Genomic DNA, 15,230 nt, shown 5'->3' with positions numbered 1-15,230 from the left:
GAGCTCTCGCAATGTTTGACAGTCACTTGGCCTCTTGAGGTAAATTTAAGGATAACTGTGAACTGTTCAAACATCTGCTTATCTCTTCCTCCCTCCAGAGTTCGACAGGGAGTTTTTCCCAGAAGTTGTGGCTGGGTGTAGCTGCTACATCCGTGTCTCTGTATCGACAGGGAGAGGCCGAGGCCCTGGAGTCCTTCCCCTACGGCCAGATCTGTTCCTACGGGGTATCTGACAGCAACACCTTCAAAATCACAGCTGGGGATCGGGATCTGATGTTTGAAACCACCAAGGTATAGTGACTCACGCCGAAGTGGCAACATTCATGTGTGAAAAGTGACCAAATGCAGAAGTGCCTTAAACCTGCCTTTTCTCTAATGACTAGCCAGAGGCGACTCCACTGTTTGCAAAAGAAAGTCTGATTGTATAGAATTCTATGAGAAATGACCTGACTTCATTTGATTTATTAACTCGGTAATCATTTTCCTAATGAGTTCATAGTCTTATTTGCATGTTTTTGTCTTTTTCAACAAATCATTTGTGATTGATGGATCATTACCAATGTGTTTCTGGTTTAGTTGCTCCATGTTTGCATTTTAGAATTTAGAACTGAAATATTGAAACGTCCAAAATGCCAAACTTGAGGCTTCAAAATCATAGTTCATAAACCAATGGGTGACGTCAAGTTGAATGCATTGATTTCTTATACACTCTATCCTCAAGCACCGGGTTGATGTCAGTAAAATGTATTATTATTCGAGCTGTGTTTCCACCAAGCTTAGAAACAATATATCTCCACGGCAGGATTAAATCTTTGGACGGTGCACGGCCAATTGGCCTTATCACCGGGCAGTGTTCTGCAGAGCAAGAGAAAGAAGCACGCTGTCTACTTAAGAAATTCCCCTCCCTCCAGCTCTATGACCCACTTTAAAAACACTCATTAATTTGGTCTAAATAGAGAGCACACAACTTGCCCCTGGTCTCCAGCCGATGCTTGCCACCAAAAGTCCAACTTCCTGGCTTTAAAGGGCAACTGGGGGGGAGTTTTATTACAGTGGTCAGATTAAAATATTAGCCAACCTTTCTCAGAAACATGGATGTTCTTCCAAGCAGACTTTTTTTCACTAGAGAACAAATCTTGCCTTTCACAGGGCAGATTTGCCCTCATCTTCCCACTCGGAACAAAAAATCCCTCTGTGATCTCTCATGGGCACAAAAGTGGCTTTTATTTATTTATGCGATGCACAGGCGATTTGAAGCAGAGCCCAGTAAGGCTCATATTTTTATGAAGGTGAGGCCTCATATTGCTCTCACATAAATGTACCATATATTTGAGCTACTGAGCAAGTGAAATGGATTTGCAGGGGGTTATTATGGTTTGGCCAGGAGTAAAGGGTGAGGGCGAGATTAGCTGCTCATTCATGGGTTACAGTAAAAGTTAAAAAGTAGGTGTAGGTTCAAACCCGGAGACTGTTTTAGTCGGTGTTGTCACACACCATGTTTAGGCAAGCATTAGCAGGAGCAAAGTAAGGGTATTGGTCATGGTGGCTTGTGATGGTTTGGTGGTCATGTCCACCAAGGTCAGGAAAACTGAGAGGGATGAACTCCTCCGCAGTGCCCTTTCTTTTTTCTGCAACAGCTGCATAATAAAACGTGTCAGTGATATAATGTGCACACACATTTAAGGCCTCCATTTTCTGATCAAGGGGGTTCTCTCTGTGTTCTCCAAAATCTTCACAAAAAAGTCATCCTCTGCTTTTAGGAAACTTTTTTTTTCTATTTTATTTTTCAAATGTATGACATCATCCGTCTCCACCCTCCTGTGACAGCGCCAGACAGACACTGAGACTGCCACTAATCTGACCTCTCTCTCTCCCTCCCTCTGTCACAGCTGACTGAGATCATGCAGCTGATGAATGCGTATTTCAGTGCCATCCGTCGCCAGCGAGGGAAGGGGGAAGATGCAGACATCACCAAAACAAAATGTACAGAGGTGGGCTTCTGTCACCTGGCCTCAACACACACACCCACCCTCCTGGAGCTGCCCTCGCACCCAGTCTGAGAGGGACCCATACCCGGACACCCATAGCCACCCCACACTCCTCCTCCACGTGGCCCCTATGAGGCCCTGCCCCAGTCCTCAGGACACCACGCCTCCTCCACTGGGAACGGCACGGCAGCCAAAACAAAGAGAGGGCTGTTTTCACTCCCCATCCGTGAAAATAAACCCTTGCTGAGCTTTCCAGCTGAAGGAGCTGGCCGATGGAAGGGGGAGGTGGAGGGGGAGGCGGGAAGTTAAGTTGGTTCTGTTTTGCAAATGAGACCAGAAACCCACAGAAACCAATGCGGTTGCTGATGAGCTGTCAAACACCCTCCACCCCATCCTGTCACGCAACCACCCTTGTTACCCAACATGGCGAAACCCCACCCCTCGACAATGTGAGACGTTAGCGTGAGCCCTCTATATCGGGGAGACACAGCATCACAAGAGTTATGACATCAATGAACTGTGGTACTCTCTCGTGAAGGTATGGCTGAGAGTGAAATCGCAGCTCCTTAGCTCGTCTTTGTTTCTTACTTTCGATGTGTGCCATATTCATATTGCCTTTCCTACAAGGCAGTCGTCCCTCATGCACTGCTGGAAAAGTGTTGAGAACATTCAGTGACACACACACGCCCTCCCGCCTTGGCTCTAGCTTTTTCACTCACGCATACACAGTTTCTCCCTCACGTGCCCTTATGCTGACATGTTCTTCAGAGGCAGTCAGTTTTCATAAGGTCCCGGCTGGGTTTGCATTACCTGGAACTGTTGATGCAGTCAGCCATGTGAACTTGGAACTGGAAACAGATGTTGAACTCTTAGGCTAAGTCACTTGGGCTGCGATTGCCATATAGACTCTTACCCTCGGGATTATCAGTGTGTGTCTCCACCATTTCCTGGATTTCCCATTCAGGATCTGAGTTTCTCACAGAAACCAAAGGTTTTGGAGCTGTTTCTACATCGTTTCCACCAAATGCTCTCATGTGTCCTTTGTTGTGCTGCTTGTCTTGGCTGTAATCCTCGACACGAAACTTGGTTAACACTTGACTGATTGAATTATTTTGCTCATGTCAGTTACCATCCTAATGCAGCTCTACTCTGCTGAAAATAACAGGTGCTTCTCTTTATGTTCACAATGTGTATATATAATGGGAAACTCTAAACTCAGAGGACACATAAAACCCCTAGTCAGAGATATCGATCATTTAAGAAGTGATGCCATATTTTCCTTGAAGTTCCCATCCGTCCTCAACTATTTAAGCAAAAACATTTTTTAATCAGGCCATGGATGCTTCTGTAGTATTATTTATGCAACTTTTTTTTAATGTTCTTTGTGTCCTAAATGCAGACCCAGTTTTTTTTTGTAACCAAAAGCCAAAAGGTGCTTTTGGTTCTGCTCCTTAAAGCAGTTCAGAGGTGTAAATCCTGTGTAGCTCCATCTTTGTGTTCATTGTTGGAGTATTCTTGCGAAGCCAAAGTTTTACCAGTCATGGTTTAGAGCATGGACCAAAGATGTTATTTTTTTAAATAAGCTTTTATAACAAGAAATGTTCCCAAAGCAGATAAAGATCCCCTGATTTATATTTGACTGTTTTCCCATTTATAATTTTTTCTCTAAACTTCAATGTCAAACAAAAATAGAGACATCCTGTTGCATACATTGTCCACTTTATTTTTAATGTAGTAATAACCTTTTAAGAATCCGAGACCATAGATAGGCTTTGTAAATATAATTTTAGAGTTCTGTCTTCAACACAACCCCATGTGATAACCAGCCTCAAAAGTTGAATCCCCTCACCATGAAAGGCCTTGACGAGTCGTTGCACAGTCAGCCTGCCTCCCGCTCAGAGGCAGCTCTTTTTCTACCGCAGCTGCAGGCAGCTCCAAGCTACAAGAATGAAAATAAAACAAATCAAAGTGCGGATGTTGTTGCTTTGTATTAAGCTTGTTTGTATGCTGCATGGTACCTTTTTAATGTGTGTGTATAGTTAAATGCACTATTGTTTGTTTTTAACTAGCTTGGAAGTGCAATAAAAACTATAAATACTGTATGTAATTAATAAAACAGCACCATTTTACCATATTTAATGTTTGGTTCTGTTGTTCAGCTTGAGCACTCATTTCCTTTTTCCTTTAATACAAATAGTGCTTTCTTTAGCCTTGACTAGCAAAGCAGTGTAAGACTATTGTTCTCAACCAGACGTTTTATAAAAGCCAGCAGCAGAGCAGAGAGCTGCCTCCCCGGAGTTATTCTGGTCACAAACAATGGTCGGTCAGGCAATGGCTGCTAAGTGCCTTTACGTTCCCGTGTGGTAATGAGCCTGAACTGAGGGAGATGAACGGCCACTAGTACACTGCAGCTCCAGGTGAGAGGAAAAGCATTTCATCATTTTGTAGCTTGGAAGCAAAACCAACCCTTAAAGGGGCACTACTATTCTGCTCATTTTCAGGTTCCTATTTGTATTTTGTGCCTCTGTGACATGTCTAAAGTTCAGAAAGCTCTTTATTTGTCTCATACAGCCTGTGCTGCAGCACCTCTTTTCACCCTCTGTCTGAAACCAGAGCCCAGTCTGCTCTGATTGGTTAGCTGGGTGGCTCTGTTGCGATTGGTCGACTGTCTGGAGATGTCCCTCCCCTTAGCATGTCACGCAAAATTAGTTGAAGCTCTGGCCAATAGAAGTGCAAATGTTACATAGTGATGTCATTATGTTACATAAGTACACAAAGGAGTCAAATTGAGGCTTTTCAGGCCGGGGGAGGGAGGGAACATAGGGAAATGTAGACTTTGCAGACCATTTACAGGCACTAAAACCTATATACCACACTACAGGAAAGGGGAAACCCTGAAGTCTCTGAACATAAAACATTCCCAGTTTGCTTCATATACCACTAGAAACATTTCAAATACAAAACGTGTTTATTAACCATTTCAAACAGGTCCAACAAACAAAAGTATATTCATTTAAGACAATACAGAGAATGTCAGTGATGAGCTATTCTTTGCAGCATATATACAAGCATGGAGATGAAGTGTACACTATGTTCGTCTGTGCAAATTGTACTCGGCCAATGCTGTTAAAATGTCCAAGCCGTTTAATTTATAGCATGTATTTTAACATTTTTGGCTCAAGCCCAACTTGTCTTGACATTCTTGTTTTTGTACAGCAGTAAAAAAAGATCAATGTTTATCAGCAGCAAACAGATGACGGCCCGATGACAGAAATGTCTGGGATGCAAGAACCTGCGTTACCCATCATGCAACATATTCTGTCAACCGTACTGTCAGTATTCAAGGCAATCAATTTGTGTGGGGTGGTAGTTTTACTGTAACTAAACTGCAAAAAATACTGTATTCAGTATAAAAATAGACCAAAGCAAGGCAACACATGTTCTTGCAATGCTGAAAACCAAAAGGCTACAAGGCGGGAAATATGAGTTTAAGGGAAACTAAAAAAAACTATTAACAGACAGTTATGGATCATTTTATATAAGACAGATCAATGTTTTCTGCACATACTTGTAAGAAATGAATGTTGACTTTCACTTCACTGGACTGTTGGCAAGGATTATTATATTTAAACTAGGTTTAAGAATCTCCAGGATGTGATCCAGCTCAGAAAAGGTGATTTTACTTTTTGGTTAATATAATTACAGAGGCTGTTTCCACTCATTTTCTTGTTTACATTTTGATACAGAAACATTATATTTACTGCTATAACAAGCCAATAAATATGTATTTCAGAGATGCAACTATAGCCAAATATCTGTCTCTTTAGGGACACCTATATGTAGGAGAACGTGTTTGAAAAGAGGAGAAATGAGCTAATCGTCTATGGTATTTCAGAGATTGAAGTCAGTGCGTTCACTGCTCTTGCGCGCCCCAGGAGATGTAATCAGGCCTCGTGGCTGCGTGGTACTCGTCTATCAGCTGCTGGACCACTTCCCGAGAGTTGTCCAGCTCGTCAAAGTTCTCCTTGAATATGTCCTCTTTGCGGAACTGTTCCAGGAAGGCTTCTCGCTTACGCAGTTTGTCGTACTGCTTGCACGTCCGCTCAAACAGCTGTGGGACAGAAACACAGGAAATCAAAACCAAAACTAATACCTGGAAAGTTTCAGGAACTTATTCTGACTTCTCTAAACCATTGATACTTTTTGTTTTGCTTTTATGTACACTGAATGGAAATATATGATTACATTTAAAGACTAAAAAGGAAATTGGGAAAGAGCTTCATTTAGGCTTGGAAATCAAGCTGTCCTTAAAGGCTTTCTTTGTTATAAATCACAGGACTAAACTTTACAAATCATCTTTTAAACCGGGAAAAAAACCATCTATAGTTTCAAGGAATTTCACAGCATGACAATCCAAAACCTAATTCTTGTGGAACTCCCCTCTAACTGCTGCTGTGGTCTCGTAGCTTCAGTTTTAGGACAATGGCGGCCTGCAGCCCTGACTCACAGCTCAGGTCTAGACTGCAGGAACACACACTGCAGCAGAATGTAGCGGAGCAGGCTGAGCACTTACCGAGGCGATGCTTGTGTGGTTGGCCATCATCAGGCCGCTGACCCTGTGGGCAGAGGGCAGGTACGGGGACTTCCTGGACAGAGCCACCTGGATGCTGGCGGGGCCCCAGGGGATGAAGCTGGCCAGCTTACGCTCCCGGATCCTTTGGAGGCTTTTATGCACCTACGGTAGTATGAGAAGTTGACCTATTGTGAACCATTGTGCATTATGTTTTGTTACTGGATGTGGATATTGTGTACACCACTGCACGTTGTATGCTGCTGTGGCCATCTTTGTCTCTTTTCCCATTGGTTGGGTTTTACTGGTTCCCTCTTATATTTGCACATATATGTGTACAAAAGAAAGTCTATATGGCCTGCGCTCCCAAGATAATAATAAAGCTTTATTTATATGGCACTTCTCATACAACACATTCAGCTCAAAATCACACATCACAAATAAAAAATAAACAACAAGAAATTCCCCTCAGATTATTTGTTAAGAACTTTAAAAGGTACATGCAGCAAAATATAACATGTTATCAGGTTAATAGACACAAGGAGGTCAAATGTATGATTATACAAATAAAATAAATAGTGGTTTCTCTTTGACAGATAAGACACAAGACAATCGATGCAACAATATCAAATATAAAAGATTTGTATAAAGATGTTATTCAGATGCTGGTTCCTAAAGTGAGAACAGATCTGGGTAAAAAAGCTTTTAAAGATGCTGCCCCTGATGCTTGGAACAATGTTCAGAAGGAGCTGAAACTCTCAGATTGGATCACTATGGGGGAGTTTAATTCCATCTTAAAGGACAGAGAACAGGACACCATTGGTCGATGTGATTGCTCTTATATCCCATAATTGAAGTCGTTTTAACATTTTGCCAGTTTTTTATGTTTCATAACAGTTTATTTTGACCGGTTAATGTGCCATTTCATTTGTGTTTTATGACAGCTGTATTCGTCTGCCTGTATTCAATTTATGTTCATTTGTTGTAACATTGTTCATGCTGCCTTATTGGCCAGGTTGCTCTTTAAAAACAGATTTGAATCTCAATGAGACTTTTACCTGGTTAAATAAAGGATATACATACAGTGGGGCAAAAAAGTATTTAGTCAGCCACCAATTGTGCAAGTTCTCCCACTTAAAAAGATGAGAGAGGCCTGTCATTTTCATCCTAGGTCCACTTCAACTATGAGAGATAGAATGGGGGGGAAGAATCCAGGAAATCACATTGTAGGATTTTTAATGAATTAATTGGTAAATTCCTCTGTAAAATAAGTATTTGGTCACCTACAAACAAACAAGATTTCTGGCTCTCACAGACCTGTAACTTCTTCTTTAAGAGCCTCCTCTGTCCTCCACTTGTTAACTGTATTAATGGCACCTGTTTGAACTCGTTATCAGTATAAAAGACACCTGTCCACAACCTGAAACAGTCACACTCCAAACTCCACTATGGCCAAGACCAAAGAGCTGTCAAAGGACACCAGAAACACAATTGTAGACCTGCACCAGGCTGGCTGGGAAGACCTGAATACTGATCTGCAATAGGTAAGCAGCTTGGTGTGAAGAAATCAACTGTGGGAGCAATTATTAGAAAATGGAAGACATACAAGACCACTGATAATCTCCCTCGATCTGGGGGCTCCACGTAAGATCTCACCCCGTGGGGTCAAAAATGATCACAAGAACGGTGAGTAAAAATCCCAGAACCACACGGGGGGACCTAGTCAATGACCTGCAGAGAGCTGGGACCAAAGTAACAAAGGCTACCATCAGTAACACACTACGCCGCCAGGGACTCAAATCCTGCAGTGCCAGACGTGTCCCCCTGCTTAAGCCAGTACATCTCCAGGCCCGTCTGAAGTTTGCTAGAGAGCATTTAGATGATCCAGAAGAGGATTGGGAGAATGTCATATGGTCAGATGAAACCAAAATAGAACTCAACTAGACGTGTTTGGAGAAGAATGAATGCTGAGTTGGATCGAAAGAACACCATACCTACTGTGAAACATGGGGGTGGAAACATCATGCTTTGGGGCTGTTTTTCTGCAAAGGGACCAGGCGACTGATCCGTGTAAAGGAAAGAATGAATGGGGCCATGTATCGTGAGATTTTGAGTGACAACCTACTTCCATCAGCAAAGGGCATTGAAGAGGAAACGTGGCTGGGTCTTTCAGCATGACAATGATCCCAAACACACCGCCCGGGCAACGAAGGAGTGGCTTTGTAAGAAGCATTTCAAGGTCCTGGAGTAGCCTAGCCAGTCTCCAGATCTCAACCCCATAGAAAATCTTTGGAGGGAGTTGAAAGTCTGTGTTGCCCAGCGACAGCCCCAAAACATCACTGCTCTAGAAGAGATCTGCATGGAGGAATGGGCCAAAAATACCAGCAACAGTGTGTGAAAACCTTGTGAAAACGTTTGACCTCTGTCATTGCCAACAAAGGGTATATAACAAAGTATTGAGATGAACTTTTGTTATTGACCAAATACTTATTTTCCACCATAATTTGCAAATAAATTCTTTAAAAATCAGACAATGTGATTTTCTGGATTTTTTTCTTCTCATTTTGTCTCTCATAGTTGAGGTATACCTAGGATGAAAATTACAGGCCTCTCTCATCTTTTTAAGTGGGAGAACTTGCACAATTGGTGGCTGAATAAATACTTTTTTGCCCCACTGTACATACAAGGAATGTACATAGCTGTTTGTCTTCACATTTAGAGCTTTTATCTAATAACTGCTAACCTGAATCGTATACTGTGCATGTGTACCTGTGTGGGGTCGACCTCGCCCTGGATGATGTTCAGGATGGCGATGTAGCAGTGGTTCGGCTGCTTCTCTCTCCCCGTGGACACCATGACGTTCTTGGGTTGCAGAAGCCTCCTCATCACATCCAGCACTGTGGTCTTCCTCACACTAGCGACCTGAAGCACAGTGCATTTACGGATTTAGAAAGTCTGAATCTTAAGGACATTTAGCATTAACTAAGCACTTTCAATATATTAACTGTAAGCAGGTTTTAATGCCCCTTTAATTTAACTTTTTGCGCCAATCCAAACTCACCGACTGGTCAGTAGTAAGAGGTGTGTAGCCAGTCATGAGGAAGTGGAGGCGGGGCGTGGGGATGAGAGATGCGATAAGGCCAATCAGGTCGTTGTTCATGTAGCCCGGGTAACGCAGGGTGGTTGTGCTTGCAGACATGATGGTGGAAACCTGTGTGTGAAGAGTTTATTACACACATAGCTTGAAATCAATGATATCTTGTAAGATCTTACAAATGAATGACTTAGAGCTAGCCATATCAAATTCATTTATCAATTCTGCACAATGTGTACAATTCCATTCTCAAATTGCCTTTTGCAGGAAAAATAATCCAATAAAAACTTGAAAAGGTTACATTATTTCCTTTCTTGGCCAAATTCACTAGCCCTAAAAAGAGAGCAGCCTAAATTTCTAACTGTCTAAACGTGGCTCCTGTCGAGCACGCTGATACCATTAGGAAAAGGCAGCCATGTGCAACTCATTTCCAAGAAAGCAGAAATCCAGTCTGACGTGCAACGGACTCGCCAAACTAGTTTGTGAATCTTGTAATTTTTTAAGTGAGCGACATGCGTCTGGTACAGCCTGTCTCGACGCTTCGCCTTTGTTTGAGTACAGTCAGGTAGTCTAGAAGTATAACTAAAACCTGCTGACTGACAAGCGAGAGAAAACCCCTGGAGGTGGTTGCTCTGGGTGACGCCTCTCACTCACCAGCTGATTGATCTGGGAGAAGGACGGGTTCTGGATGTGCAGGCGGTCCGTGGCGATGCGATTTAGAGCCGTGTTATCCAGCACCACCTGATTTACAACACACAGAGAAATGAGGAGAGATTCCTTCCAGCACAACAACACACACAGCCAGGATGCTAGAGAGAGTAAGACGTTAATGAGTGTTAAGCAGCAGCACAGTGCACTGTTGTTGGGGGCAGAGCTGGATATAAAAGACACTCTGTGCGTTTGCAACAGGGGGAGCGATTCTTAGGCAGATTCTATTAGCTCTCCGGCTAATTGAATCACCATGAGGGCCTTATGCAAGATCCCGCAGGAAGTAGGTATTACAGAGGGAACACCATTAAGCTGTTAGAGCATCGCAGACTAATACAATCAACTATTTAAGACTGAGGTTTATTACGTTTGATTGCTGGCGCTGCAGTTCCCTTCTTTATTAGTGTGCTGCACATTTGAAGAAAGTGAGATTTTAGACAAATGAGGGGGAATGACAACATGAAATTATGTCAGCTGCTTTAGAAATGGACTAGTGGAAATGTAACTTCAAGTTTATATTAATAGAAGCCAATTCATTATAAAGCAACACACAGAGAGGGATGTTACGACCTTTCTCCATATTTGAGATTTCTTTTTGGGGTGTAACTTTTTGTAGCACATTACAATAAGACTACCCTTATAAAGGGTTTACAAATACTTTGTATTTCATTTATTAATTAGGCTGTGAACACTTTATAAATCATGAATAAGCTTTTATAAGACATGAGATAAACAGGGCAACTGTGACCGGTTGCTTTCCAAATAGTGAGCCCAGATTTATCTGTACTGCTAAAACCCCTAGATTCCACCGGGTCTGTCTGCGGCGTGTTACGTCGGCGCTCACGGCGCTCACGGCCACTCTAGTCAATGGGTGCTATTCCACCACACGCGGCGCGTTACAGCTCAGAAGCGTCGCAGAAGCGCCTCGGCGCAGGGCTCCTCTACAATTAGGATGAATCCTATCTTTGACGCGACGCAGCCGTAACGCAATGTCGGGCAGGCAGGAAGTGGAACGTTCAGAGCATATAGAGCACATATATATATATATATACATACATCTAATTTTGCAGACCCTATCCCTCCGTAGTCTTTCAAGTAGGAGAATAAATGCCAGTGTTCTCCTCCAGTTTACAGGCACTGTGTAAATTATATATAGAGTAATTATGATGATGAATGCATTTTTTGACCACTAAGAATTATACAGCAACACATCTTTGATTCATGGTCGTTTATAACTGGAATATTCATTATTATTAACTTTGTTGTGTTACAAAGTGCCTGTCCAGGAAATATGCCCAAATCAACAAAAACTGCGAGCCGGCAGGCAAGACGCTTCCGCTTCTGAATGCTTTCTGAAACGGCCCGGTAGGGTATAGACGCCGGAGGAGGCCGAGCCAAAACCGTCTGCTTCATCAGCCAGCATCCTTGGTATCCTGTTGCTACAGAGTTGAATTCTCGCTGCAGTAGGCCAATTTAAGGCCTTGTCATTTTGCCAAATGTGAGCCTTAGATTGTTATAAATGTTCCTTAAATGATTACTTAATAAAGTGTTCCAACCTAATTATAAACCCGTTTATGAATCTCGCTTATAAGGGTAGTGCTTATTCGTAAAGTGGTTACCAACTTTTAAATCTTTGAAAACAAATCAAAACGCAGCAAAATCAGGTGAATTATGGCATTAGGAATGTATTCATGTAGGATGTCATTCGTCTTGTGTGTTATTTCACGGCTTGCTGCTTTTTGACCTTTCAATGTTTCGTCAGACAACAAGCGGAAGGCCAAAATGTTATTACAGCTGTGACATCACGTTCGTCATTTTTCTGGCACTTTTTATGTTTTTAGTTGTGCTGTTCCAGGCTCATTGCTAGGTGGAGAACAGTTTGGCTTACCCAATGTTTTATGTCGCAATTTGGTTTGCCGGGGTGACACATTACAAGTTACCGGGAGCCTGTTACAGGGATAATTTTGTTTTTGCGCATCCGTCTGTGAGGTTAGTGTGATCCATGGCAGCCGTTCTTAAAGCGAACAGGCGCAGGTGGGATTAATCAACTCTCATTCAGTAGCTCCTCTGTCACCACGCAGTCTGCGTTCTGCGTGAGCCTCTTCAGGCGTGAGNTACGTAACATTATATAATGACTGTCACCGAGTCATCATTTTGAGAAAAAGGCCTTCAAAGTTTCCTCTTCTCTGGAATCCATCGATCTGATTGATTATTAGCGGAGCAAATGATCAAAGTACTACGGAGGGAAGATATTTTTGTTTGGATTGCTGGTCTGGGGGAAGCTCGCGAGTGTGTGTATATATACGTGTGTGTGTTTGTGTATTTTTGCGTTTGTGTTTGTTTCCCCGGGGAAAACACTCACGAGAAACACCGGCTGTTGTTATGCCTGCTGTGACGTTAAGTTACTCCGTACTCCGTTTGTAATTGTGCCGTTACAAGTTGTATTTATCATCTGAATTTGCAAGTTTAATATTCTGAAAGCCAATACTTTCTTTATTTTAAATCAGATGAAAATAAACTGTAATTGACCCTGCAGTGTTATCTAAGATTACTATACGCCTTACATTCATAATGTCAGCCGGAGGGAGGGGGGGCGGCGCTGCGGAACAGCAGAGTGGCGAGGGAGAGCTGTCATCTTCCCTTTACAAGCTTAAAGAATGTATTTATCGTGTGATTTTGGAAATAAAAGTTTCTTATTCTGAAAGCCAAGACTTTGTTTGTTTAAAATCAAACAAAACACCCGAACAACTATTTTTTTTACACAAATCCACGTTTATTTTTCAATGAGCCGTTGCTACTTCCGACCGATTTGGATAGAGCGGGTCACATTTGAGGTTCGGGCTTCAGTTCTCGTAAGAGTTTAAGTTACCATGTAATGTTTCATCACACAACAATATCAGGTTACTTTTCAATCAGTTTTGAAGATGCTCTACAGCCACAGCCCTGTCCCCCCTGCCTCTGGGTTATGGCTAGAAAGGATCCGTCGTGTGTAAAACTCTCGCGAGAGTTAGCAAGTCACGTGGCTGAATGTTTACGTTTGGCAGGCAGCCTTTCTGTTAACTAACATCAGTGGGCCACAGCAAATGATGGTGAGAAGCTAAACTATCTATTAATTATGTCAATTACAGGGAGTGTGATTGTTGAAATAGGGTCCGCTCCGATTACAGCGAGAGTTACAACGAGAACATGACGTCATATTTACACAAGACGGATCCTTCCTAGCTATAACCCTGCCTCTGGGACAGTCTGTATGTGATAAACAGCGACTTGCCTCCAGACTGTCACTGCCATCGGCCTCCCGGTCAATGATGTCAAAGATGTCTTCTTGGATTTTTTTGCCCTAGACAGAAAGAAAAAACAGCAGACTTAACTTGCGATCTGGTTTTATTTCTAAGGGTTAAAGATTGACATTTATTTTTGTGATTACCTGTGAATATCCACTCGCCCAGTTGTTCCCCGCACCTCCGCCATGCTCAGAGAGGTAGATGTTCTCCGGGTTGTAAAGGTTTGCGTACGGGGAGTTGAGGATGGAGTGGATCACCCTCGGCTCCAGATCCATGAGGACTGCCCGAGGGATGTAGTGCTCATCGTCAGCCTGGGGAGTTTCATGAAAAAACAGGAGTTAGCTAGTGATGAAGTGTAGAGTCCTGCGTTTGGCTGCAGGAACAAGGCTTTAATCCAACTACTCCATCTAGTGGCAAATAATGTTGTTGCAGTGGAAGCAATACATCAACCCACATACACATGAGGTGTTGAGAAAAACAAAACAATAAGCAATGCCAAATAGAAAAAGACACCAAAAAATATATATAGTAAATATAAATTAAGTAGAAGTAAAGACGGGAGTGTATGACAATATGTTTTGTGGTAAATACACTGTTCTATTTCTTGTATTCATAAATCATTTTAATAGAAAATGCATTAAGTTCTTCATAGCGATGATCATAGCAACCACATGTGACGTTTACAGTGGTGTAATGTATTGAAGTACATTTACTCAAGTACTGTAGCTACGCAATATTTGGGGTGCTTTACTGAAGTATTTTCATTTTATACTACTACTACTCTTAGTTACTACTAACTTTACATATTCACATTATAAGCTATTACACAATACAAATAAACTAATACAACTATAGGTTGATAATAATAATACATTCTTCCTGGTGCTCAAAGACACTAAAAAAATTACAATTAAAAAAGTGAATGCAGGATTTGATATGTTTTACGAGACATAAGGGCAGGAATTCAGAGGGAAAGGAGCAATTTTGAGCTCTGCTCTTAAAAACGGCTTTTTTTTAAGGTCATACGTCAAACGCGTCATATTACATCACACAGGGGACACATCTCCGCTCTCTGACCGCGGGTATAGTAGAGTTGCGTTGAGTAGAGCGGTTGTGTTTTAAGGAGCTGGTATTTTTCGGTAGTTTTACATTGTATTTCACCATTTGTAATCATGGTGCAGTATTGTGTTTGTGCAGGTTGCAAAAATACCAGCCTGTCAGGACATCGAGTCCACAGTAAAAAGGACCGGAGCTAGCGTTCGTTCCTGGGTGCGTTGTGCATCCACCTCCCTGCAGCACATACTCTCCACAGCTTTATCAGGAAACCGTATTACTTCTCTCTCCCCCCCCTTCGCTGCTCTCTCTCTCTCCCCTCCGGTACACAGCACCGTAAGACATAGTATAGAGTTGCATTAGGTAACGCTGTGGTGGCTGTACTGCTCCAGCCGTCTCCTTTGTGTTTGTTTGTTTCCCCCTGTCTGTGTTGTTTGTGTGTGCGTGGTGGCTGTCACTCCTGGCTCCCGGCTCAACCTCCACTCACCTGCTGCAATCAGCTGTGCACCCTCCCCGACTACACACCTGCTTTCC

General features: G+C 42.5%; 2 protein-coding genes across 2 annotated transcripts in view; one reads left to right on the top strand and one right to left on the bottom strand.

Annotated features, from left to right (window-relative positions):
• Positions 1-3,960, top strand: part of plekhh3 (pleckstrin homology, MyTH4 and FERM domain containing H3) — a 33,969-nt gene extending 30,009 nt beyond the window's left edge. Inside the window, exons 12-13 of the mRNA XM_010770489.1 lie at positions 99-290; positions 1,889-3,960. Coding sequence (XP_010768791.1) covers positions 99-290; positions 1,889-2,059 — 363 coding nt within the window. The 3' untranslated portion in view covers positions 2,060-3,960. The remainder of the gene's footprint in view (positions 1-98; positions 291-1,888) is intronic.
• A 976-nt stretch (positions 3,961-4,936) lies between these two features.
• Positions 4,937-13,972, bottom strand: tubg1 (tubulin, gamma 1; the record flags this gene model as incomplete). The annotated part of the gene is made up of 9 exons (XM_010770494.1): positions 4,937-6,098; positions 6,561-6,722; positions 9,327-9,479; positions 9,619-9,768; positions 10,306-10,392; positions 12,434-12,494; positions 13,395-13,419; positions 13,525-13,699; positions 13,787-13,972. Coding segments are annotated over 9 exons (1,197 nt in total), but the record flags the coding sequence as incomplete, so codon positions are not given.
• Positions 13,973-15,230: the final 1,258 nt, after the last annotated feature.

This window comes from Notothenia coriiceps, unplaced genomic scaffold (genome assembly GCF_000735185.1).
Source record: "Notothenia coriiceps isolate Sejong01 unplaced genomic scaffold, NC01 NC01_scaffold00008958, whole genome shotgun sequence".
In the NCBI taxonomy this organism is placed as follows: domain Eukaryota; kingdom Metazoa; phylum Chordata; class Actinopteri; order Perciformes; family Nototheniidae; genus Notothenia; species Notothenia coriiceps.
This window is presented reverse-complemented; position numbering and strand designations above follow the sequence as displayed.